Source organism: Muscardinus avellanarius (genome assembly GCF_963383645.1).
Source record: "Muscardinus avellanarius genome assembly, chromosome: 7".
NCBI classification, from domain to species: domain Eukaryota; kingdom Metazoa; phylum Chordata; class Mammalia; order Rodentia; family Gliridae; genus Muscardinus; species Muscardinus avellanarius.
The window spans coordinates 112,316,867-112,343,680 of NC_137793.1; the positions used below are offsets into that span (position 1 = coordinate 112,316,867).

Consider the following 26,814-nt stretch of genomic DNA (forward strand, 5'->3'; position numbering starts at 1 on the left):
CTCCCAGCACCAGTCTGCTCCGCATTCCTGGGATCAGCTGAATTCAGACGGCCTCTCTGTTCTCTGGTTGGTTCTGTGCTGAATTTGTCACTCTGTTTCTCTTTCTCTTTCTCTTTGGGTTATTTTTCTCCTCTGCTGTGCCCCAGCGCCCTTGTCTCTGGTGGCTCAAAGCTGATGTGTTCTTTCTTGCCCTCTTTTTCAAAGACCAGAATTCCTGGGCCTCTCTGAGTCCCCGACTGCCCAAGATGGAACTTGAGTGAATGGGCCCAGGCACCACCTGGCTGAGTAGCTCTGCTCCAGCTGCTTCAAATCAAAGCCCCGAGAAGCTGGAATGCGCACCTCATGTCCACGCTATCATTTTGGCTCCCCTCCTGTTAGTTTTTTAAAAATTAATACAAAGGCCGGGTGTGGTGGCGCACGCTTGTAATCCCCGCACTTGGGAGGCGGAGACAGGAGGATCGCGCAGGTTCGATGCCAGCCGCGCTGGCTTAGGAGACCCTGTTTCCAAATAAAAAAGTATAAAAATAGGTGTCTGGGAGTGTAGCCCGGAGAAAGAAGGGTTTCCAGAAACCCCAGGACCACCAAAAAAAAAAAAAAATAATAATAATATGAGCTATGAGGGGTGGTATATGCTTGTGATCCCCAGTACTTGGGATACCAAGACAGATAGATCGCAGGTTTGAGGCCAGTCTCAGCAATGTCATCAGACTCTTAAAACCTAGCAAGTCTCTATTGCAAAGCAAAGCAAAGCAAAGCAAAGAAAAAAAAAAAAAGGACTGGGTGTGTAGCTCAGGTGTAGAATAGCCCTGGATTCAATCCCCAGTATTACATACATGCGTGAGCACACACAAAAATTACCATGATATTCTTGTGAATCCTTTATCTTAAAAGTTGCTTTGTTTCCTATGTTAATTCTGCTTCCTTTGGGCTATTCTCCTATATGTTGTGTTTGGCTCTTGTCTTTTATTCTGGTTTTTTTTTCTTTCCAATGTTTGGTGATTAGGGTTATAGATTTTTTTTGTTATGGTGAGTTGGTGTAGATGAGGGTCTACACTGAACAGTATCGATAGTTGAAAGGAATTTTCCCAGCCCAAATGAAACTCCTGGTTTTACACCTGACAGTGAATTTAAATTGTAATGGTTAAATTTCTAGAGACAGTGACCGTGTGTGTACAGAACCATCCCTGGCTGAAGGTTGTGCCTTCCGTGGAGGGTGGGTGGTGACTCGTTTGTCAGCCTCTTAGCCAGGAAAGAATCTCTTTCCTTAGGGAGATCAGGAGAGGGGGGAAAGATAGTGAAGTTACCTACCCTGAGGGGATCAAACACTAATGTTCAACAGAAGTCTATCCTGTTGATTTACTCTGGAGAATAGAGAATAAAATTCAAAGTGCTGCCAAAAGGTGAGATGGGTCTATACTAGCAAGAATGTAGAAGAGGGTCAGAGAGGGTAGGGTGCGGGTGGATAGATCAAAGTATGTTGTGTATGAAGATGCCACAATGAAACCTATTATTAATACAATTAAAATGCACTAATAAAAAAAGAACGGAGAACAATTAGTGAGAGGAAAGACTGTAAAGTAGGGAAGAGAAACAAGAGCCCGTGAGGGAGGTAAGGATCTTTTTTTTTTTCCAGGAGCTTAGGAGAAGACGCAGAGATTTGAGGACATTGGCCTTGACATGTGAGAGAGGAAATGAATCTCCTTTGGCATTTATTTATTTCTGTTTATTTAATACTATTTTTTTTGCAGTGCTGGGAATTGAACCCAGAGGCATTCTACCTCTGAGCTATATATCCAGCCTTATTTTATTTTTTATTTGGAAACAGGGTCTTGCTAAGTTGCTGAGGCTAGCTTTGAACCCGTGATCCTCTTGTCTCAGACTCTCAAGTACTGGGATTACAGGTGTACACCACCATGCCCGGCTATTTTAGACTTCTTTTGGTATATTGTAGTTCTACATCAGTGATACATACATGCACACGTCACTTGGTGTCCTCTCCCTCTCTGCACAAGTCAATGAGATTGATAGTCCATGTATAGAGTATCCTTTGGAATTTATTAATGAGACATAAGTAAATTTTTGTTGTTGTCATTGGTACTAGGGAATTGAAGCCTGGGGCACTCTACATCTGGGCTATACCCCCAGCTCAATTTTTTTTTTATTTTGAGATAGGGTTTTATTAAATTGCTGAGAGTATCATACTGACCTTTAGGCTGTCCTTGAACCTACAATTCTCCTGTCTCGGCCTCCCAAGTATTCAGATTACAGGTATGCATGGCCACAACTGGCTTTGTCTTTTTGAGGTGTGTTTAGATATCAAAGTGGTGCTCATCCTGGAAGTGACATTGTTCTTGAAACTCAGGTATGGGGCAGCTTACCTTTATAGAAGTAAAGATATATGCCCACACTTCCACGGTTACAGGCCCTCGGTAGACAAGAGCCAGTTTCTCAGCTCTCGTGTAAAGTCATTGCAGCAAGGAGGGCGGTGTTTCTCTGGTTCCGTATGAAGGGGGTTTAGCTGCTGTCTGTGCACCCAGGCCAGGAGGGCTGGACCTCGGGACCCTTGGCAGCCCAATTTGGTATCTCCCCAATGTTGATTCCGAGCAATTTAATAAAAATTATATAAGTTCATTCTTATATTCAAAATAAGGGATTTATTACATATGATTTTTTTTCTAAACCTGCCTGAACAAAGTACACCAAAAACTTGACGTTCGAAGCCAAGGTGGCACAGCCGTTGCCGTGCATTATCAGAGTGCGGGTCTCAGACACCTGTCCTGGACGGCTCTAGGCAACGCCCAGCTGTGCCGTCCCAGGGCTGTTGGCCTGGCCAAGTTCACATCCCAGAGACTCCAAGCTGGAGAGTAGGCTTTATGAGGAATGGCACCCGGGACTCAGTGAGCTTCCACAAACACCTGTGGAAGGACTGATTGAACAGAGACTGGGTTAGCATGGGAGTGAAGTGACTTCTTCAGTTACTTAAGGAGTCTGTAGGGAACGAGAACCCAGTGACTGACACTGCGTCCTCTGATGGTTCCACCTGCGCTGGTGCTCCCGATGGACTGGCTTCCCACATCGCCACTCACTCAGCACGTCTCCCGCCTGGGATCTGCCTATGAGAATTCTCCTTTAGGTACAGTAAAATTGACATACTAACCTTTTCCTGAGAACATCCTAAAATGCCTGTTTTCCTTAATTTTTTTAAACAGAAATTACATGAAATTTTGGAAACGAACAAACGAGAGGCTATCAAAGAACTAGGTGAGTAGCTGGAGTACCTGGTTCCCTGAAATCATATCATGTGATTCCCCCATTTAACCAAAGGAAGCCGAGTTCATGCCTTCATTAACTCACCTATTTATTTGTTCATTCAGTCAGTGTTTATGGAACACAAGTCATGGACCAAGTATAGGAAAGTTAAGATGGTTAGATCCAGATCCTCGAGGGAGAGTGTCTCAGCATGCCAGTAGATAACTGAAGATAGTTAGAAAAGTCCACTTAGCTGCTGTGTAGAAGGTGTAGGAGAGCGAATCAAGGTCAGAGTCCTCAAGCTTGAAAGAAAAAGACATGTGATGGTTACCTCGGACAGAGGGGTTTTGCAAAGATACCCCAGAAGGCAGTGCTGCAAGGGATGGTGTTCCTTGGGCATCACTCGTGAACACCATACAGACTTCACTTGAGTCAGACAGCAGGAGCCTGAGGGCTTTATGCTAAGCAGCTCGGGTGTTTCCTCGGTCATCCAGGCAGGGCCAGGCTGGAAGAGGGGCCCTTGGTAAGTAGAGGTTACCAGGAAAGAGGTAAAGTAGAAACACTTTGTCCCCGTACCACATTGTAATATGCTGCATGGATTTATGGGGAGCGTGCTTTCCAAGTCAAAATGGAAAGAACATGGTCTGATGAACAAAAGCACAAGTCTCACAGATTGGGTAAACATGTTCTGGCATATTTCTAGAAGCCCAGGACTCATTGCTGTTCTTTATGTATTGACAGATTTTTATTTCTGGGCTTATAAAGTGCAGGAGCCTAGGAGTTGCTGCTGTATATTACGTTTTGGATCAGTATGGAATAGTATTCAAAAGTCTTCTTGATTCAGTCGTATAAAAGGGAGTACCCGTTTCTGTGTGGTTATTGCAACTGGTCACGGAATGCTCATTATGCCAGGAGCTGTAAAATGCTTTATATGTATTATCTAACATAGTCCTTGCAATTACTCCAGGAGGCAAATACTATTACCATCTTCACGTTATGATGATGAAACGGGGCTTAGAGAGGCTTACTCGCCCGAGGCCATACGGCCAGTAGGCGTGAGCTGGATCTCTAGCTCCAGTGCGTCTGACTCAAAACCTAAGCTCTTAAGTCACCGCTGCCCTTCCTTTTGCCAGTCAGCTCGTTTCAGTGGGGAAAGAAAAAGTGCCCGTGTGGCAGGCATAACATTAGGATTACAAAGATGAAATGCAGAATTTTAGCCTTGCCTGGCATTCCAGTCTGTAACCTCTGATGCTTATTAAAGTGGAAAGCACATGCAGCTTGATCTCCGAAAAACCCACCAGCCAAGGGCCAGAGGTGCTATCGTTCTTTCAGTTGGTCATTTATTCACCCAACCAACGATTAAGATGAGTCAGATTTTGGCCAACATTCTCACTGCTTTAACAACAACAACAACAACAACAACAACAACAACAACAACGACAACAACCACCTGACCATACAACGTAAAGGAAGGAAGATTTATTTACTCAAATGTGTTTTGAGAGTTCCGGGTTCAGCCCATGTCAGGCCTGGCCTGCAGGGCTCAGGGTATGGCAGTAGGATGCAAAGACAGGGAGGGAGAGCAAGGGCTCTGCTCTCACACCGTGGAGGTCTGGAGTAAGAGTCAGAGCGCAAGCAAGCAGAGGACTTAAAGAGAGAAGCACAGTCCTTGGGGCACACCCCAGGGACTCATAGTCTCTACATTGCCACCCAGTAAATTCTTTACAGTGGATTTATCCACTGATAAGATTACAGCCCTCGTGATTTAATTACACCAGTTCTGAACACTAATACATGAGCTCTTTAGGGGGAAAGTCTATATCTAACCATAGCAATAAGTAAAAACAATAATACTAAAATGTAATAAAATTTATAATAGAGCTAGGTAAGAGATGCCACGGGTGGCAAAGACAGTGATTTTCCTCTTAACTAGCGGGGGAAGCTAATAATCAGTTTTCTCTCCTATACAACGGAGAGGAGAAGTTTTACTCTACCAGACTCACAAGTTCTATGTGAAACTAGAATGAGAGGCTATGGCGTAAAAGCTTTGGAAATTATAAACTATGATGCAAATATTAGTTATTAATGTGGTTATTGCATAGGTTGTTTACTGAATTTAATCTCCCCAGGACTCATCGAACACGAGGGGCGTGATGTTGTCATCGCTCTGAAGACAAAGCAGGCCATTCAGAACGTGATCGCCAAAGCTCTGAAAAACCTCACCTTCCTCTGGTCGAGAGGCATTATTGACAAACACGAGGGCATCGAGATGAATAAGGTGAGAAAGCAGTTTCCATCTTGCTCGGAGCCAGGAGCTCGGCACCCCAGCCGGCACTGGTACTGTAGCAGAGCCATGAGCATGGCTGATTGAAAACTGCTCAGGCGTGTGTGTGTGTGTGTGTGTGTGTGTGTGTGTGCGCGCGCGCGTGTGTGTGTGCATGTGTGTGTGTGTACGTGTATTGATGGGGGTTGAGGAGAGGCAGTTCTGAAAGGAGAGTTGCAGGGAAGATTGCTGGATAGTTAGTTAATAAATGGACATTGTAAAGGTACTTGCAAAAGAAAGAAAGGAAAGGAAAGGAAAGAAAGTAAGGAAGGAAGGAAGGAAGGAAAGAAGGAAGGAAAGAAATTGGGAGTGTTGTACAAAGGGGAGAAAGCCAGATCTGGCCCGCCACTCTGTCACGTCCAGCATCTTGGCTGTGTCTGTCTATAGTAGAAGTCTTCTTTCGACGCCCACATGAGGATCTGTTTCCTCGCAAAGACCAGAAAAACAGAAGCTCTGGCTGCACGTCCTGTCCCTGTTGCCCGCCTCCCTCAGGCCGTGGACACCTGCACTGTGCTCTGGGCATCCCCTGGGTCGGCTTCCCTGGCCGTGGGCTCGGGAGATGAGGAACAGGCCGGCTTTCCCTCCAGGCTCTGTCTCTTTAGTCTCTAGAGCTTCCCAGGGAAGGACTAAATGAATACGATTTCTCCTTCATGTCTGAGGGAAGAAAAGGGCCATTGTAGAGTATTCCTTAAGTCACTCTACCAAGCTTTTGTGCTTTATATCCTACTTTTAAATTGATTTTTTGAAATCTGTTTAAGACAACTGAATGCTTGATGCCCTTCATTAAGACAAATAAATAATAACCCTTGCAAGGAGACTTATTTTTTCCTATGTTTGTTCAGAAAGTTAATAGATAAATCAGTAATTCAGCAATTACGTACTGAATTCCTGCTAATTGCCTGATTGTCAGCAGAAGAGATATAATTTCTATCCCATGTCATAAGGACATAGGAAGATTTATTCAATACAGTCAAATAAATATATGTTGAAAGCTTACTAAGTGTCTAGACTCTTGCGACTGGGATAGTTACCGAATGCAGCACTGACCCTAAAGACGGGGATCTTTCTGTTCTGTCCTGTAGTCGTTTATTCATTCAACCAGCAACAGCGAGGTAATAGGGAGGGAGGTACAGATAAGGGGAATGGTAGGATAAAATGTATTGCCGTCCATAGTGGAGATAAACAGGCAAAGCTGCGGGGAAAGGGTGTAAGGAAAGTGATTTTCTTTCACTTCCTGGGGAGTCAGGGGGTTCTTCAGGATCATACACTGGAACTGTGTCCTACCAAGTCAGAAGGATTTAGAAGAACAAATCCTAGATATGCAAAAAAAACCCCAAAACCCCAAAACCCAAGAGGGTATAGCAATAGGGCATGTGGCAATCAACATAAAATCTAGAAAACGCGAGATTAAGATAGGCTACAGGTTATCTGGATTACACAGACGACACGTTCAATCTGAATTAATAAATTCATGAAAATAATAAGGGGAGGAGGACAGCCACAAAAAGAGATAATTAACACAGAGTGAGAGAATCTATGAGTTGAGACTCATGGTAAAATTTGCAAAAAATAATTTACTTAGATTTTCTTAGTTTTTGCCCAGTGTTCATTTTCTGTTCCCAGAGCTGATATTTTGCCTGTATTTAGGTACTTCTTGCAAAAATAAAAGCACTGAATAATTTTCCAATGGCAATTCCACCCCCCACTCCTGACAAGTACCTTCCCAACATCATTTGGATGGAAAAGAAAGATGTTCTCATCGACTTCTTCAAGGTAAACTTTCTGTCTTCTATTCTGGCTGAGGTTTGATATTTCCTCATGACTTAATGCAAGCCAGGCATGGTGGCGTACACCTGTAACCCTAGTACTTGGGAGACGGAGACAGAAGGATTGTGGTTAGAGACCAGCCTCAGAAAATTACTGAGACTCTCAACCACCTATCAAGACCCTGTTTAAAAGCAACGACAACAAATAAATAGACAAACAATAGGGCCTGAGGGTGCAGCTCAGGTTAAACACCCCTGAATTTAATTCAATTTCCTGTACCACTACCAACAAACAAACAAAACGCAGCTCCAAAGCACAAATCCTTATTCAAGGAAAATAAAAACAGGTTAGTCCTGCAAAATCCGGGGTAAGAATAGATTTATTTTTGAGCCTAGAGGGCAAAAAAAAAAAAAAAATAGTTTTTTGCAATGGTTTGTTTGGTTTGACAAGCTACTTACATTTCCCTGATTATTACCCATCTCATTCTATTTTATGTTGCAGAGTTCTGGATTTCCAGATGAATACTATGGAAGAAACACACACACACACACACACACACACACACACACACATATATTAGAGACCCTCGACATTATTTATATATATAAATAAATAAGGCTGTAATCTTATATATAAATATTTATATATAGTATTTAAATATAAAATATATATAAATAAATAATGTCGAGAGTCTCTAATTTAAATTACTATACAGGCCAGGCAGATAATAAAAAGTAAAACCTACTGGGTAGAGGGGAGTATCTCTACCATGCTATTCCCAGCTGGTTTTACTTTTTCCCGAGTGAGGACTGCCGTGTACTCAAGCGCTCAGGCTCGGTCTAAACTTAGCTGAGTTTTACTGTCGGAATTTGGACCCTGTTGACAAACATCTATTGGACGCCCCTATGTGCCAGACGCTATTTGAGGTTTGGAGACACAGAAGAGAACAGGACAGATGAAGGGCCACCTTTCACAGCCCTCATATTATGCTAGTGTATTAAATTATATTTCAAAGGCCTTAAATTCAGAAGCCAACGCAGAAAGATAGTGTATCAGTGTGCTAAGTGTGTGGGAAAAACCAGCGTGAGACAAAGGGATCTGGTGGGGCAGCGGTTTTACACGGTGTGGCCAGCAGCTGCTCTAACAGGTGACATTTGAAGAGCAATCTGGAAGGAGCCCTAGAGATGTCCTGGAGAAGAGCCCTCCAGGCCACGGGGAGAGAGCAGGTCCAGCCCAGAGGCGGTGTGCCGGAGTGTTCAGGGAGCCCCAGGTCCCCGTGGCAGGGGCGGAGGGAGGGCTCTAGTCAGAGCAGCTGCAGACAGCCTGGATGTTCGGAACTTTGGTGTGTGTGTGTGTGTGTGTGTGTGTGTCTGTGTGTGTCTGTGTGTGTCTGTGTGTCTGTGTGTGTGCTCGTAGTAGAACCCAGGGCCTTACACAGGCTGGTCAAGGGCTGTACCACAGAGCCACATTGCCAGCCCTTCAAGGTGTAGAACTTTTGTAGGACACTATGAGGACTTTGATGTTGACTCTGAATTGGACAGGTTTTATAAAAACATACTTTTATTGGTACACCATCATTTTACATCGTAGTGAGATTCAAAGTGACATAAACATACTTACACACAGATCTTGGTGTAATTCCCTTGTTGCCCATACATTAGTGAGACGGATAGTGATACCTTCACATAAGGACAAAAAGTTATTTGAAATGTTTCCTCCTCAGTCCTCCTCTCGCCCTTTCTACCTCCCATCTCCATCCTCTCTCACTAGTTTACTACTTCTCTCTCTCTCTCTCTCTCTCTCTCTCTCTCTCTCTCTCTCTCTCTCTCTCTCTCTTTCTGAAGTCCCTTTTTGTTTTCTCTCTAGCTTCTGAATATTAGAGAAAACACATGCCCTTTGACTTTTTCAAACTTGGTTATCTCTCTCAGTACATATTCTCTAGTTTCATCCATTTTCTTGTGAATGCTATAATTTTATTCTTGACAGCTGAGTAGACCTTCATTGTGTTTATGGACCACATTTTTCTTACCCATTCATCTGTTCATGGGCACCTGCTGTGGTCTGTAATGTGGCTATTGTGAATGGGGCTTCTATAAACATGAGTATGTTGTATCACGACAGCACTCTGACTTGACTTCTTTGGGAAGGATTCCAAGGGTAGTGTAACTGAGTCATGTTGGGGTTACATTCAGTTGGGGTTGAGGAGGAATCAGCAAAAAGTTGAAGGAAATCTCTTGGGTAAGAGGAAAACTCAAAGTGAGCCTTGTCTTCTTTTAAGGAGAAAGTGATCCACGCTGTGAAATGTGGTTAAGAGATCAAGTAAAATGAAGACTGAAAATGACAATTAGATTTCATATTGTTGACGTTGGGTCGCTTTCCCCACAAGAAACCACAAGTATAGATTTTTATTGAAATTTCCAAATTAAAATATTGGCAACCAATTCAAAAACTTAAAAAGTATTGTCAAGCAAGAAAAATAATATATATCCATGGGCCAGCTGTGACCCATGGATCACCAGTTTGTGGCTCTCATCTTAAATGGCGTCTGTATTAGGAGGTTTCTAGCTTTCTCGTTATCCTGTTAAAGCCTCTGTGATATTTTTGGAATCATGAAAACTGACAACGAGTGGTATTTCTTTATAGGCAGAGAGGGATTATAAGGCATTGGTTTGTCCACAATAGGGATGTTTTCCTGGTTCACTAAGAAGACAGAAATCAAAATGGGGTTTTACTGAGCTTTGAATATCTGATTTCTTTTGTGTCACACTAGTGTTTTGTCCATGCCAGTGATTTAGAAGTTTTCCTTTGCAAGCTGGGCGTGGTGACGCACGCTTGTAATCTCCGCGCTTGGGAGGCTGAGACAGGAGGATCGCACAGGTTCAAAGCCAGCCTCAGCTACTTAGTGAGGCTCTCAGCTACTTAGTGAGACCCTGTTTCCAAATAAAGTATAAAATAGGTCTGGGAGTATAGCCCGGAGGTAGAAAAGCCCCTGGGTTCCACCCCCAGTAAAACCACAAAAAAGGGGAAGTTTTTCCTTTGCTTATGATTTTAAATTTAGTTTAGTGGGGCCCAGCATGTTGGTGCATGCCTGTCATCCCAGTACCTGGGAGGCTGAAACAGGAGGGTCATAGGTTCGAGGACAGCCTTAGCAACTTAGTGAGGCCTTCATAACTGAGACTCTGTCTCAAAATACAAATAAAAAATAGGGATGGGGTAGAGCTCAGAGGTAGAATTCCCCTGGGTTCAATCTCTAGTATCACATAAATAAATAAATAAATAAATAAATAAATAAATAAATAACTTTAGTTAAATGAAGGATCTTACTTTGAAAGTAGCAGTTTGAGCAAAGCAAAACTGCAATCCTCCTGTCTCAGCCTCCCAAGTACTAGGATTACAGGTGTGCACCACAGTGTCCAGCTCCATAGGCCTCTTTCTTTATAAAAATAGATATAAAATCGTACTTTATGTCAATGTACTTTGTATGTATTAGGATGGAAATGAGTATATTAAAACATTTTTGTCTTCCTAAAACTTCTCCTACCCTTCTGATTTTAACAGCAATGATAACATTGTTGTGATCCCTAAAAGTGTGGGGCACCTGTGACACTATACCTGCTGATGCCTCGCGGAGAGCTCAGCTCGGGCCTCTGTCCCTTCCTGATGCTTGGGGCGTATCAAATCTTTTCAGTCATATTAACACAGACACGGTGCTTGCTTCAGGGTCTTTGCACACACTGAATCTTCCACCCTTATCGGGCTTTAACTCATCTCCTTCTGCCACCGGGTGCTCTTCTTCTAGGTCTCAGTGTAGCTGTCCCTTCCTCTGTACAAAGTCCTGTGGCTTCTGTATTGTTCCCTGGTACCCTCCCCCTGTCTCTTCTGCCATAGTTAGCATCCTCTAATATACATTAACATCTACCCAAACTACCTGCGAGGCAGGGGATTTGTTGAGCTTACCATTAAAGCTCAAGCCCTAAATGAGAGCTAAAAACTGGGCTTATTCATTAATTTGCTCTTTTATTCCATAAACATCTCATGTATTGTACCAAGTATAATCACAAAGTCTATGGTTTGCCTATCTCTTTAAAATTAAGATGTGAAATGTCTGCATGTTATGTGAATAAACCAAGAAAATAGTTCATTTTTTTTTTTTTTTTTTGGTGTGTGGTACTGGGATGGGACCCAGGGACTTTTCAAGCTCTGGGCTATACTCCCAGACCTATTTTATACTTTATTTGAAAACAGGGTCTCACTAAGTTGCTGAGAGCCTCACTGTGTGATCCTCCTGTCTCAGCCTCCCAAGAGCTGGGATTACAAGCATGCACCACCATGCCCGGCTGAAAATAATTCATTTTTTATGCTACTTAAAAACCATTTTTAGGCAGAGAATGGTGGTACATGCTTGTAATACCAGTACTTGAGAGGCTGAGATGGGGGGATTGAAGTTTTGAGACCAGACTCAGCAACTTAGTGAGACCCTCGGCCACTTAGCAAGTCTCTGTTTCAAGATGAAAAATAAAAGGGCTAGGGGTGTATTTCAGAGGTAGAATGTCCCTGGGATCAATCCCCTATACCAAAAACAAAACATTCACCACCACAACAAAAATTTTTTTAGTTTTAAAATCTTATTTTTATTTTGAAAAGTAGACTGTGAGGTATGATGGGGCACGCTTGTAATCCTAGTACTTGAGAGGCTGAGGCAGGAGGATCACTGTTTGCGGGCAGCCTCAGCTACTTAGGCCCTCCACAACTTAGACTCTGTTTCAAAATAAGGGATAAAAAATAGGGCTGGGGATATAGTTTGAAGGTAGAATTCCCCTGGGTTCCATCTGCAATACTGAAAAAAAGAAGTAGAATATGAACCTTTTATGTTGACTCTTTCTTTTTCTTTTCCTACTCCTCCTCCCCACCATTCAGGAAAGAACCAAACTTGCCTATTTTGACTATGGAGATGTCATTTGTAGAGAAGGTGAAATGCCACAAGGGATCTACTTAATTATCTCAGGAATGGCAAGTGTAAGGAACTCTTGATGCTTTATCTGAAACGTATTTTGAAATATGTAATTGTAACTGGAGGCACTGAGGAGCTGAAGAAGTTTAAGTGTTGAACAGAATCCCCTTTCTAAACAACACCATTTCTACTAAGAGTGATTACTGTGGCTGAGGGGTGATGACCGTCCTCTGTAGCTGTGCGTGCAAACCATCTTTGCAGTACTGTCTGACTCTGCTCATTCTTTGCAGCAATCCTTGGAGGAAGCACCATTATTTTAGGATGTTCAAATCAGGGAGCTAATGCTTGGAGTGTTTTAAATTACTCACCTCAAGGAAAGGAGAGTTCAAGAATGGGGGTGGTAGGAAGCTGTGGCTGCAAAGTCATATCCTCGTGGAGGTTAAGTAGGATGAGGATCAAAAATACAGTTTATAATCTGACCAATGTTTTGTTGACCAAGAGAAAGAAGGATTCCAGGAGAGTGCTTGGAAGTAGAATCCCCCGTGTCTGCATATGAGTCCTTGAGTAGCTGAGCACGGGGTGAGCCCCAGATTATGCCCCCAATAGTTCCTACATCCTAGCTGATGGTGCCGAGTGGCAAACACTTGTTTTAGGGAAAATAACACATTTGACTTTCTGGTTTTAGAATGAGTATTTCACATCTTAAAAATGCCATGGAAGTAAACAGTGATGACAAGTATAGTGCTAAGACAATGTAACACTTATTCAAAGAAGTCTCATCCCTTATTCACTCTTTCACCCAACAATTATTGACTTTGTTGCTATCATGGACCAGGCACTGTTTATTACAGGCAGAGGGTTGACAGAGCAGACAAAGCTCTCTGCCTTTTTTGGAGCTTATTTTCTTATGGCGGGAGAGAATGAGATGGACAGTGGATGAAATAAGCTAAATATACACAGGTTGAATGTCCCTCATTTAAAATGCTTGGAATCAGAAGTGTTTCAGGTTTTGAAGATCACATATATATAATGAGATATCTTGGAGCTGTGTCCCACATCTAAACATGAAATTGGCTTATGCTTTGTATATACCTTAACCCACATAGGTGGAAGCAATTTTATGTAATATTTTCAGTGTGCCTGTGTTTTGACTGTGACCCATCCATCACACGAGACCAGATGTCGACGTTTTCACCTGTAGTGTCACGTCAGAGCTCAAAAAGTTTCAGATTTTGGAGCATTTTGGATTCCAGACTTTAGGTCGAAGATGCCCAACCTGTAGTGTGTTAGAGGCGATGGAGCTATGAAGAAGTTTGTTGTAATTTTTTAAAGGTTGTCCAGAAAGGGAATATGTTATACCCTTTGATCCTTATGAGAACCTGTATTTTACATGAGAAAAATATTTGCTCTGGGGAATTGAAACACAAAAGGAACCCCGACTTTTGTGAAGACGGATTCTTCCTTCACATCTGACAGGATATACAAAGAATTTTTACCTTCTGTTTAAGTCAGCATTTTCACCATTGTGACCCAAAATGCTTGATGACTCCAGCTTGGAGGAAGGAATATTGTGTGCTGGCTGCCAAGCAGGGGCCAGGGCTACAGGTCCTCGGGCATGACAGCGAGGAGCAGAGAGAAAGAGAGCTCTCGTGGTCAGCACATAGGAAGAGCTGCAGAAACCTACCCCAGAAACGGTGTCCCTGGCCACTTCCAGGGCTCCAGGGACCCTTCTTCAGCAACCAAGTCCCACCTCCATTTGGCTGCCCTGAATGCCATGAGGTCTGGGGGACATTCTAAATGCCAACCAGAACATCTTTCTTTGGAATAACTGTAAGAAATAATGGGCTCCCCTGTGCTTTATTCAAAGTACGTTTCTTCTTTTATTTCTCTCTGTACATTATCTCCCCTTTGCAGCTACACAGTTCATCGCCTATCTTTGGAATAGACAGTGGTGCCAAGTCCAGTGAAGAGGACAAAACCCTCTTTACTGAGTACTGTACCAGTGGGGAGATACTTGGAGAACTGAGTTGTTTGCTCAAGCGTGAAATTAAATATACTGCCATTTGTGAAACTACTTTACAGGTAAGGAAGTTGGTTTGTTGTGGGTTGTTAGATAACATTTCTGCAAGCAAATAAGGACTGCCAGTATCTTTTCTTTCTTTGAGTTCTGATATTTTATTTAGTCACCCAACCAGCTACTGGGAGGCGGGAGAGGGCAGATTTAATGTCTCATGTGCCAGGCTCTGCTGAGCTCTACTAGAAACTGGCTGTGGGAACTCAGCGGTTATTTAGCCTCCATGAGCCTTAATTTCCTTGTTTATTAAGTAGAGAGAATCTACCTTTTGATGTCATGAGGATTAGAAAACCATCTATATAAAATGTCTGGCAAGTGTATGCACTTAATAAATGGCCACCATTCTGAGAGTAATATTTTTAAAAAGAGGATTAGTTTGTTTTAAAATTTCCCTTCTTCCAAGCTGTGGGTGGTGGCACACACCTGTAATGCCAGTACTTGGGGGGCTGAGACAGGAGGATCACAGGTTCAAGACCAAGCTCAGTAACTTGGCCAGACTCTCAATGACTTAGTAAGACACTATTTCAAAGACAAAAGCTAAAGAAGGCTGGGGGTATAAGTTCAGAGGTAGAATTTCTCTGGGTCCAATACCTAGATCTATCTCTCTCTCTCTCTCTCTCTCTCTCTCTCTCTCTCTCTCTCTCTCTCCCTCTCCCCCTCCCCCTCCCTCTCCCTCCCTCTCCCTCTTCCTCTCCCTCTCTCCCTCTTTCTTTTATGTTTCACTTGCCAAGTTTGACAAGTAAAAGTCCTGACATCCCACTAGGTGTGGAAAATTCAAATAGAAACGTTCCTGTTGCAAAGTGTTTTCAACCTTTGGGGGCCATTAGATACAACAGAACAGGGGCCAGACTCTGAGGGGTTTGTGGAGTAGAAATGGAATGTCGCTTTGGCAGCAGAGCACAGGGGCATGAGTGTGGCCACAAGGCTGCACCAATTCCTTAAGGTTCGCTGAACCTGAATTCTGAGATTCTTCTTCATTCAGGTAAGCAATGTGCTTCTAGAAATGAGGACTGCGAATGAGTCGGCAAAACTGCAGATCGGCCTGCTGCGGTGATGAGAACAGCTGCGTTCACACAGGGCTTTAGTTCCTGGATCCTGGGCTCAGGAGCCCTATTACTGACTGATAGGGACGTTTCTGGTCCATCATTCAGTCTATAGCCCTAATTGGACCACACATTTTGTCATCTCACCCATAACAAACAACGTCCCCACAATACAGATGCTTTTGAATGGCAGGGCGTCAAAATGGCGCTGGGGTTGGCAGTCAGTTTTTCTGAGAAGATGGCAATGAGATCTGCAGGTGTCTTAAGTGGTCTCGTCACGTGGCTCCAGGCACCATTCCTTGTCGTCGCAGGCCTTCTTCATCTCCCTGGAGGATTTATACGAAGGCTTTGACGCCTTCTGGCCCTCTCTGGAATATAAAATATGGCTGAAGCTGGCTCTCAGCATTGCCTGCCAGTATTTCGAATCGAGCCTTGTTGATGTGGTAAGTCATGTGATTAAAAGGAGCATTAAGTTTAGGTATGGTAGTTTTTACATAGTGCATTTTGTATTTTCCAGACAAAGAAAGGAAAGTTTCTAAAATAAGGTTGCTAGCGTTAGCACTGCTCTCAGAGCCTGACTCCCTCCAGGCCATCAGCCCTGTTCTTACAGTTATATCCCAAGCTACCTGCGGCCGCTCACGGAGGAAAAGAGCTCTTCATTCAGATGTTAAGGAGCAGATCTCCAAGAGCCACCCGAGTGGCTCCTGAACACAGTCGGGGTTTACTAATGGGCTGTTCCACCCATGTTAACATGAATCTCCTACCTTTCAAAATCTTTGTTGACTAATTCTCTTCTTCCATGAACTTTTCCTCCAAAGAATAGTGGTTCCAGTCTGTCCCTGGACTTGCACAATTTACCATCCCGTAATTGTATCCTATTTAAAAATTATTCTCACCCTTGCGATGAGTCAGGGAAGTCACTGGGAAGTGACCAATCTGAAGTTTGACAGTATTCACTGAACTGAGGGGCTGGGTATAAATGTGGATTGACAAGTGAGCAGGCCATACAAGCCACGTGGGTGGGTGGTGCCTGACTTCCTTCCTTCCTTCCTTCCTTCCTTCCTTCCTTCCTTCCTTTGCCCTCCATCCTTCCCTCCTTCTCCCCTCATTCTCTCATACTGGGGATTGAACCAAGGGTCACCCTATCTCCCAGCTATACCCCCAAGCTGCTGAGGCTGGCCTTGAACCTGGAATCCTCCTCTCTCAGCCTCCCAAGTACTGGGATTCCAGGCGTGCACCATCACCAGGCCAAATTTCCTCTTTAATAAGGATAGCAGCCATTTTGAATTAGGCGCCCACACTAGTTTCAAAGGTTTTATCTTAACTACTTAGAGTTGCATTGACCCTATTTCCAAATCAGGTCAGATTCTGAGGTATTGAGTGGTAGGACTTCAATTGAAGAACATGGGGTGGGGGCTCACTCTGCCCACAGCAACTCCTCTGGCTCCAAAGCCTTTGATTCTGAGCCTGAAAGTGTGGCTCGAACTCCATGTTTCCCTTAGTTTGGTTTTGACTTGTTATTGATTGTTTAGCTGTCGGAAAAGATATTTGTTTACAGCTAGGTAAAATCCCTGAATCTTTAAGACTGTTTTTTGTGCAAATAAAAATACAGCAATGGCTGGGTATGGTGGCACACGCTTGTAATCCCAGCATTCGGGAGGCTGAGACAGGAGGATCGCAGTTCACGGGCAGCCTCAGCTACTTAGTGAGGCCCTTTGCAACTCAGTGAGACCCTGTTTCAAAATAAAGAAAAGAAAATAGGGCTGGGGGGGGGGATAGCTCGAAGGTAGAATGCTCCTGGGTTCCATCCCCAGTACCGAAAATAAATAAATAAATAAATAAATAAATAAATCCAACAACGCATAGCTGACCACCCAGCTGCGGCTCATGGATCTGGGCTGGACAGTCATTGCCCAGGGGTACAGGACAATCACACAAAATCTCTCAAGTGGGAAGCTCATCAGAGGCCTTTTAGAACTTTAATTCTTTCTCTTTATACTAGGATCTATGCTGAAAGAACTCGGCTAAATTAGGGAGTTCCACCCCACCCCCCACCCCCCGTGGTACCAGAAATTGAACCCAGAGACATTTTCCCTCCAGACTATAATACCCCTAGCACCTTTCATATTCTTTTGTTTTGAAACAGGGTCTCACTAGGTTGCTGACAGTCTTGCTAAGTTGCCGAGGCTGGTCTTGAACCTGTGATCCTCTTGTCTTGGCCTCCCAAGTATTGGGATCATAGGCCTATGCCACCACACTGGGCTTGTTTTCTTTTTGAAACCATGTGTCAGCTTGCATACTTTACAGAAAACTGTGATTTTATCGTAGGACTTGGAGTTTCAGAATTGTGTGGTGAACAATCACGTGTACGTGGAGACTTTATCCAGCTATAATGAAATGACTATTGATACCGTGACTATGAAAATCGTCATTGTTGTGTTTGGTAGTGTGATTGACAGTAAGACGGAGGAGCCGTATCTTGCCCCTTGCATCTTACCTAACACCTGTGAACAGGTAAGGAGCGTCACCAAGAGTCATTTGGCAGCGTGTGGTGGCTCACGCTGGAACCCCAGTACTTGGGAGGCCAAAATTGGAGGGTCACAGGTTCAAGGACAGCCTCGGCAAGTAGTGAGACTCTCATCAGCCTGGAGAGACCCTGTTTCAAAAAAAGAATAAAATAAGGCTGGGGTATATCTTGGAGGTAGAGTGCCCCTGGGTTCCATCCACAGCGACACACACACACCGGGTTTTCACGGTGCCTGTGATGGCGGTCACTTCTGAATTGCAAGAGAGGATTCTGAATGCTCCTAATGTGAAGGGCTGAGGGATGCTTGAGGTGATGAATGCGGCAGTTACCCCGGCCTGACCATTAGCCCTGGGGGGCACGTACTGAAATGTCACACCATGCCTCACAAATATGCACAATTATTACGTACCAATTAAAGATGAAGAGATATGTAGAGATTTTTTATATTCATTTGTTTATTTTTATGTGGAACATACTGAAAATGGCATACGTCCAGGATATGCTTGGTGCCCTCTCCCCTCCCAACAGTGAGCGTCCAGGTTAAGATATGTAAACATGTTTACAAAAACAATAAACCCAGTAAGAGTAAGCAAAGGAAACAAACTCCAGCCAACCTATTCCCAAACAAATCACACCTGGGGAGCCCTGCAGCTCTTACCGGCCACTAAGCACGCACTAGAAGCGCCCCAGGGCTCTGCGTCCTCCGCTGTGGGGCCCTGGACGCAGGCGGTGCGGAGCGAGGGCCGGTTGCTCCCTGCTGCGCACCCCTGGCCAGGTTGGGGTGGGCCTGCCTGAGCAGGGACGGCGCGGTTCAGTTTTCCTAGTTCACACCGGGCAGTGATGGCAGGGGCGTCCCACACCATGACCACAAGGCTGCTAGGCCGGGATCTGCCACTGTGCTGCCACTGGGGGGCTGCAGAGACAGCTGAGAGCAGGTCCTGGGCCTGGGGCCCCATCGTGGGTGGGGAAGGTGCGAAGCCTGGGAGTGACTGGCCGTGGGAGAGGTAGAAACAAGGCCACTTCCGGTCCAAATCACCTGCTGAGGCCCCGGAGTGAGGGGAAGGAGCACCCATGGGTGTGGAGGACCAAGGGCCGCCAGAGAGCTGAGGTCTTCTTGATGGCGCAGTGAGTTTGTTCTCTTTGGGAAAGACACCTTCTGTTCGAACTGTGAAAAGTCATTGGTTTAACGAAAGGCTATATTCTAGAAAGTTCTAGAAAGTGAATCTGATTCTTTTATAACATCCTTATTTTGTACCTTTTAACAATTCAGAGGATGAAGGTAATTTGAAGATTTAAAGGGTGTTTTTTTTTATTGGGGATTAAATTTAGGGCTTCCCGCATGCCAGGCAAGTGCTTTATCACTGAGGGACCTCTCCGGCTCTTTTTTTTTTTTTTTTTTTTTTTTTGTGGTACTGGAAATGGAACCCAGGGGCATTCTATCTCTGAGATACACCCCCCAGTCCTATTTTTTTTATTCTTTATTTTGAAATAGGGCCTCACTAAGTTGCAAAGGGCTTCACTAAGTAGCTGAGGCTGTCTGCAAATGGGATCCTCCTGTCTCAGCCTCTCAAGTACTGGGATTACAAGTGTGCACAACAACGCCGGCATTCCAGCTCTTTTTTAAAAAACAAGTTTTTAGTTTTTGTTTTTGTTCTTTTTGTACTGGGCATGAAACCCAAGGACATTCTACCTCTAAGCTCCACGACATCCCTTTTTTATTTTGAAACGGGGTCTTGCAAAGTTGTTGAGGTTCTTACTACATTGCTAAGGCTGGCCTTGAACCTGTGACCCTCCTGTCTCAGCCTCCCAAATACTGAGATGGCAGGAGTAATCTCAGTGATTGCAGCAGTAATACAGTGGAGTGCACCACTGTACCTAGCTTAAAACAAATGTATTTATTTTCATTGTTTTACTTTTATCGGTGCATGTGATTATACATCATAGTCAGGTTCAGAGGTGCACACGGGTCTTGGGCTGTTTTTCTCCATGTCCCACCCCCCCCCTTCCGGTACATCATAAAGAGACTGGAAATGATACCTTCATCCATGAGCACGAAGAGTCGGGACTGCTTCCTCCAGCAGTTCTTCCTTTATCCCGCCCCATCTTCTCCAATCCCCTTGCACGATTCTCTTGGTCTCTTCCCACTTATCCACAGTCCCTGCTGTTGCCTACTTTCTCTCTAGCTTCCACATATGAGGAAAAAGTACGGCCCTTGGCTGTCCAGGGCTGGCCGACCACCCGAGCACAACAGTTTCTAGCTTCATCCATTTTTCTGCAAATGACATGTTTGTTCTTCTTTATGGCTGAGTAGAATTCCATCCTGCGTCTATCGGCCACGTTTTTGTTAGCCGTTCATCTGCTGACAGACACCTAGGTTGGGCCCATAATTTGGCTACTGTGAATAAAACAAATTTATTTTGAGACAGGGTCTCCCTAATTTGCCCAGGTTGGCCTCCAAACTTGTGATCTGTAGCATGGGCCACCATATCTAGCTTAAATGTTCTTAACAAAACTGAAAATCTCTTTGGCTTTGAAACAAAGGGAGGGACTAAGAGGCCGGGGCAACAGGAATAACGTGTACAACACTGCCTGCCAGGAGCCCAGGTTTGGAGTCAGGAAAACGGGTTTAAATCCTGACCCTCATGCCCACCCCACCCGGTGCATGAGCACAGGCAGGCTCCTAGCCACTCTGACCTCCCACTCCCTCCTTAGTAAGATAGGGATAACGGCGGCAGCCGTCTTTCCAGGTTGGCGTGAGGGTTGCATGGGATGACGTGCAGCATGTAGAAAGAATAGCTGTAGCGGGCGCGGTGGCCACGCTTGTGATCTCTGTATTGAGAGCCTGAGACAGAAGGATCGCGGTTCGCGGACAGCCTCAGCTACTTAGTGAGGCCCTCTGCAACTCAGTGAGACCCTGTTGCAAAATAAAGAATAAAAAATAGGGCTGGGGGTGTAGCTCAGAGGTAGAATGCCCCTGGTTTCTATCCCCAGTACCAAAACCCCCCAAATAAAGCAAAAGAAAAAAAAAGAAAGGAAGAATGAAAGAAAGAAAGGAAGGATAGCTGTAGTTATCACGTGTCTGCTGCTGGCACCGTGGGAGGTGGGTTTCGTGGTATATGAAGCGAAAGCTCTGAGACAGGGAGACAGTCCTGCCATCCTGGGAGGCTGGGCCTCAAGCCCTTGATCTTCAGTCCGGGAGTAAAAGTAAGTCAGCGTTTGCTGGGGATTCCCAGGTTCCTTACAAGAAAGGTGTAGACATTCCCTCTCTGGTTTCTATAAATATGCAAAAGACAATTAGTTGGTCCAAGACTTCTTGAAACAACATCAGAGAGGATTTCACAGGAAAAAGGAGGACTGAGGAAGAAAACAGTTCAAACAGTGCTCGGCCTCCAGGGAGGTGCCGCCACCCACCCCACCACAGTGTAGGGAGGTGCCGCCACCCACCCACCATAGTGCCGGAGCAGGCGGCGGCAGGGCCTGGGGAGCACCAAGCACTGTGCGCATGTCCATGTCACTTTAAACCTCAGGATGATGAGAATTACAGTGCACCAATAAAAAAAAATTAAGAAGGGGGAAAAAAGGTAATCTTAGGTTTGAGACCCAGTTCTAGGTTTTGGCTTATTTTTTATATTTTTTGGAGAAATGGGGAAGAGCCTTTGGGATCAAAGAAGGCTCTTTTGACTAGTTTTGACTTTTTCCTTTTAGGTTCAGGGAACTGCAGAATTAAGCAAGTTGCTGATAATCCAGGCAGCTGGGGAGCCCACCAAGAATGATACCTCCAGTGCCTCGGGTAAGAGTGGCTTTTTAGTGCGAGAAAAGCCACTGAGCCAGACCCCGGGAGGGTAGAATTCATTCAGCTCTGAGACTGAGATGGTGCTCTGAGCGGGCGGACATTGTGTGGATTTCTCTCCCCTCCTGGGGCCCACACTGGCTGCCTGTGGTTTTGGGGGGGCCGCCGGTCAGAGACTCCAGACATGGAATCCACGTGTCTCTGTCTTCTCCAGTGTCTCTCTCCATCCCCAACAGGAGAGCAGCTTTAATCCTGTCCTCTGGTCCTGCCCTGGTATGCTGCGGCCACACACTGCTGTTGGGGTGGTGTAGGCACCCACGGGGGAGGAGCGCCTCTCCCACCCGGGTCCAGGGACGGGGAACTGTTTGCGCTCAGCAACCACAGGGGATCTGGAACCAGACCCCTGCTCTTTGAGTATCCTGAACCACGGTCACAGCCACAAGTCAATGATTGGCAGCCAGTATGGAGGCACACACCTGTAATCCCTGTACTTGGGAGGCTGAGACAGGAGGATCACAGGTTCCAGGCCAGCCTCAGAAACTTTGCGAGACCCTGTATCAAATTTTAAAAAATAAGCTGGGCGTGGTGGCACACGCTTGTAATCCCAGCATTTGGGAGGCTGAGACAGGAGGATCGTGGTTGGTGGACAGCCTCAGCTATTTAGTGAGGCCCTCTGCAACTCAGTGAGACCCTGTTTCAAAATAAAGAAGAAAAAATAGGGCTGGGATGTAGCTCGGAGGTAGAATACCCCTGGGTTCTATCTCCAGTACTGCAAAATAAATAAATAAAAATAAAAAGATAAAAAGGACTGGGGATGGAGCTCAGAGGTAGAATGACTTCAGGGTGGAATCCCCTATCACAAATTTAAAAAATGCAGATTTTGAGGTTTTCATGATAAAAAGAGAAGGCCGGTGGACACCCAGCCTCGTTTCCACGTGGTGGCAGTCAGCTGGGCAGCGTGGCTTGTGCCCAGGGGACGCGTGCTCTCTCCCATTGCCACCGCCCCCACCCGCCCTCCGGCACAGCCCGCCTGAGGTGCCTGTGGGACCTGCCCGTTGGCGTTTGGCTTCCTCAGCCTGCGTGGGCTCCGGAGGCCCGCTGAAGGCCTCGGAGGGAGACAGTGCGGGGCCACTTGTGGGAGAGAGGGAGCGCGGAGGCCCGGAGGGAGGCCTGGAAGGAGGCCCGGAGGGAGGCCAGAGCCAACCGGAGCCTTCCCCTCTGCCTCCCTTTCACTTCTAATGTCCTCTTTTCTCCCATGCACGCGTCTGGTTCGCCTCAGCGGGCAGCGGCCTCCGCGTAAGCAAGAAAGAATACAGCTGGAAGAGAAAGGACGCGGTAATCACCTTTGGCACTGGGAATCGATTTTTTTCCCTTTGGTGAACATTAGACTACACGGCTAAAAGAAATCGTGGGGCCCAGGAGGGAGATGCGGGTGGTGAGGAAGGAGACTTCAGCTGCCACGCACCAGTGCGGCCGAGCTGGGAAGCTCCTCTGGTTTCTTTACAAATTAAAAATCGCAGGATATTTCTAAAAGATGCAATTTGGCCCACCCAGTCGTCCCCTCCCCAGTCTCTTGGGTACTGCGGGATGAGGGATGGGGAGGGATATCCGTCCTGCACGGATTTAGACACAAGTGCCCGGCGTCTGTGCTTCCCCACCTGGGGTGCGCATTCGTGGTGGATGTGGGGTGCTGTCCAGGGCCCGTGGAGCCACAGGCTGACCCACAGGCATCTGCCTAGAGTACGAGTTTTAAGTGGAGATCTCTGGGTTATTTAAAGCATTTTACATTAGAATGGAGATTATGGAGTAGGAGGGCATATTTGTATGGATTTTTAGCCAGGCGTGGTGGTACATGCCTGTCATCCCAGTCCAAGAGAGGCTGAGACAGGAGGATCACAGGAGACCAGCCTCAGCAACGTGGGGGGACTCTCAGCAACCTTGCGAGATCCTGTTTCAAAAGAAAACATAAAAAAGGGTGGGAGGAGCCCAGCGTGGTGGCGCAGGCTTGTAATCCCAGCATTACAGGAGGGTCGCAGGTTCATGGCCAGCCTCACCTACTTAGTGAGACCCTGTTTTAAAATAAAGAATAAAAAATAGGGTTGGGGGTATAGCTTGGAGGTGGAATGCCCCTGGGTTCCATTCCCAGTACACACACACACACACACACACACACACACACACACACACAAAGTGGGAAGTGTAGCTCAGAGGAAGAAAGCCTTTGGGTTCAATCTTTAGTACTACACCCCTAAAATTAATTTTTGCATGAAAATTTAAGACTAAGAGACTTCAAAACTTTTTTTTTTTTTTTTAAATGGAGAGTCATGAACATTCCCAGATCTTTTCAGTGATGACGGCTAATGTAGAGGAGGTGGGGAACCCTTCCCTAGGGTGGGGAGGGAGAGGGGCTTGGCAAGCTGGCCTGGGCAGAGCAGAGGCGAGGCCGGTGGCGTGGTGGGACTGCCCGAGAAGCTCTGGCTTCTGGGGTCCCTGCCAGCTCTTCCAACAAAGCTCCTTTGGGGCGGGGTCCCCTGCTGGGTGGAGTGGCGGAACAGAAGTATTGGTTGCTAGGCAAATGTCGACGTAGCCAGTCAGCAGTGATAAAGCTCAGGATGAGCTTCGGGGATACTTGGGGCCCTCCCACCGTCTAGTCTTTAACAGCTAGATGCCAAGTCGCCCCAGATATACATGCCCTGTAAGGAAAAATGATTTGCTGGGAGGTGCATCTTTAAGAGAAGTCCCAACCCAACCAGAGAGCCACCCTAAGGCCCTAAGAGACACTTGAGTCTCACTGCTGTGCTCTAAGAGCGGCCAGTGGGTTGTGGTGCGTTTAACCAGGGTCCAGGCCGGGGATGGGGGTGTGGGGAGTTGGAGTCACCTTGAACAAGGCCAGGGTCAATAGTTCTTTAAACAAAGTGACAGCCCTTTTTAGGTAACCCTCCTAGGGTCATCTCCTTTCTCCTACAGAGACTGTTTCATGAGTGACAAAACTAATTAATGAGAGTCAAATAATTGAGCTTTTTTTTTTTTTTTGTAGCTGTCTTTTCCAGGACCCTTTATTTAAAAAACAAAACAAACAAACAAACAAAAAAAAAAACATTCAGCCAGGCATGGTGGTGCACACTTGTAGTCCTGTGCCTGGGAGGCTGAGACAGGAGGATCGCAGTTTGCGGCCAGCCTAAGTTCCTTAGTCCTCCGCAACTTAGTGAGACTCTTTCAAAATAAAGAATAAAAATAGGGCTTGGATGTAGCTTGAGGTTGAATGCCCCTGGGTTCAATTCCAGTACCGCAAAAAAAAAAAAAAAAATTTTATTTTATTCCGCTAATTTGTGAAAGAAGTTTCGTTACCCTGCAATCAATCGTAGTTACCTGGAAATTAACTTGCATATACTCTTCTCCCTCCCTTTACACGCCCCTTGGCGACTTCTCCAATTGAACTGACATAGTATTTCTTTACATGGGACTTATCATACCGCATCACTCAAAGCCTTTAATGTGCATGGTATTTTAAGGGGGAATGTTAAGTCCAGATAAAAAAATAGCAATTGTTCAGTAGGTCTTTTTTCTTCTTCTTTTGGGTTCCATTTAACAGTCAAAGATGTTTTTCTTGAAATGTTCAGACTGTAATGTTTTACTTTTGATATTCTTTGATAGCTGGAAACTGGTTACCACTTCAGGAAAGGATATCAATGAAGCGAACAGAATGTGGGAAGTCAGCTGGAGGCCGAGGTAACAGCTTGCCTCAGTTGCTGAAGCACCGCCTGGCACGCTTTGCTCAGGAACTGCTCAAACAGTGCACTGCTGCGTTTATTTTGTAAGCAAGTGATTTTTTAGTAGTTGCATTATACTCGAGATGTTCACAGTTCTTCAGGGTAATATACTTAAAACTTGTGGCCTACCAAATGAGCCCCTCTTCTGACTGAGGGCAAGTGTTAAGAGAGTAAGTTGTTGAATATGTTGTACAGTTAGTGTACTGCAGTCTAAAGCATAGGAGATGTAATTTTTATTTGTGAAATTGCTATAATTAGTGGCGCTCTAATGTTTTCAAAGTGGTTATTATCCCCTCCCCAGCTTAGTAAGCATTAAGCAGGGGAACTACGTTCTACAATGTTGGCCACTGAAATCAAAGGCTAGGAGAGACTGTCATTCTTCCATTGCACAGTGCTGTCTAATGTCGTCACTTTATGTCTTATTTTTAAAAGTTCAATAAAGTTAAATGCTGTGGTTGACTGTTTAGTTTTTAGAACCCATTATTCTTAGGCTGGGCGTGGTGGTGCACACTTGTAATCCCAGCATTCGGGAGACGGAGACTGAAGGTTCGAGGTTTGCAGACATCCTCAGCTACTTGGCGAGGTCCTTCGCAACTCAGTGAGACCCTGTTTCAAAAAATATTAAGATTAAAAAATAGGACCAGGGTTGTAGCTGGGAGGTAGATGCCCCTGGGTTCCATCCTCAGTACCCCCCCACACCCATTATTCTTTTTCATCTCAATATGACTTTGAAAGAATATATAATATTGTAGGGAAAATCATAGTAGAGGTAAGAATACGAGGAACTATAAAAGTCAAGCTCTTGGCCATTTACGAACCTCATCTTTGGAACACTTGCATGTCAGGAAGTAGCAGGTGTGGCTGCGGATCGCAGAAACCTGACTGTAGGAGCAAAGCCATCAGACGCTCATTTTCCTGGTCTATGTCTGGGGACAGGCAGGCGGGACTGGAGCAGCCGTGTGAGGGTGTCATTATGAACTCAGGCTTCTTACTAGCCTCCGGGAAAAGATGAGGATTTGCCTTTGACTTGGCCAGTGTGTGTGTGTGTGTGAGTGACACTAGGGGCATTTGACCTCCGAGTTATACCCCCAACCTTATTTTTTTATTCCTTATTTTGAAACAGGTCTCACTAAGTTGCAGAGGGCCTCACTAAGTAGCTGAGGCTGGCCAGGAACCTGCGACCCTCCTGTCTCAGCCTCTGAAGTACAGGATTACAAGCATGCGCCACCATGCCTGGCGTGACTTGGCCATTTAAACAGCCGTTCTTGCTTGTGTACCTGTTCTGAGCTTCTGTGTACCACCACGCCCGGCTCGAAGCCG

At 45.4% G+C, this 26,814-nt stretch overlaps 1 protein-coding gene across 1 annotated transcript in view; it reads left to right on the forward strand.

Annotated features, from left to right (window-relative positions):
* The window catches only part of SLC9C2 (solute carrier family 9 member C2 (putative)), a gene marked incomplete at both ends in the record, with an annotated part of 61,997 nt that overhangs the window by 33,255 nt on the left and 1,928 nt on the right, over nt 1–26,814 (forward strand). Inside the window, 12 exons of the mRNA XM_080698779.1 lie at nt 3,210–3,261; nt 5,379–5,527; nt 7,220–7,345; nt 12,257–12,355; nt 14,205–14,372; nt 15,719–15,850; nt 17,736–17,921; nt 21,640–21,724; nt 22,698–22,844; nt 23,112–23,387; nt 25,379–25,453; nt 26,340–26,453. Of these exons, the coding sequence (XP_080554905.1) occupies nt 3,210–3,261; nt 5,379–5,527; nt 7,220–7,345; nt 12,257–12,355; nt 14,205–14,372; nt 15,719–15,850; nt 17,736–17,921; nt 21,640–21,724; nt 22,698–22,844; nt 23,112–23,387; nt 25,379–25,453; nt 26,340–26,453 (1,609 nt within the window). The remainder of the gene's footprint in view (nt 1–3,209; nt 3,262–5,378; nt 5,528–7,219; nt 7,346–12,256; nt 12,356–14,204; nt 14,373–15,718; nt 15,851–17,735; nt 17,922–21,639; nt 21,725–22,697; nt 22,845–23,111; nt 23,388–25,378; nt 25,454–26,339; nt 26,454–26,814) is intronic.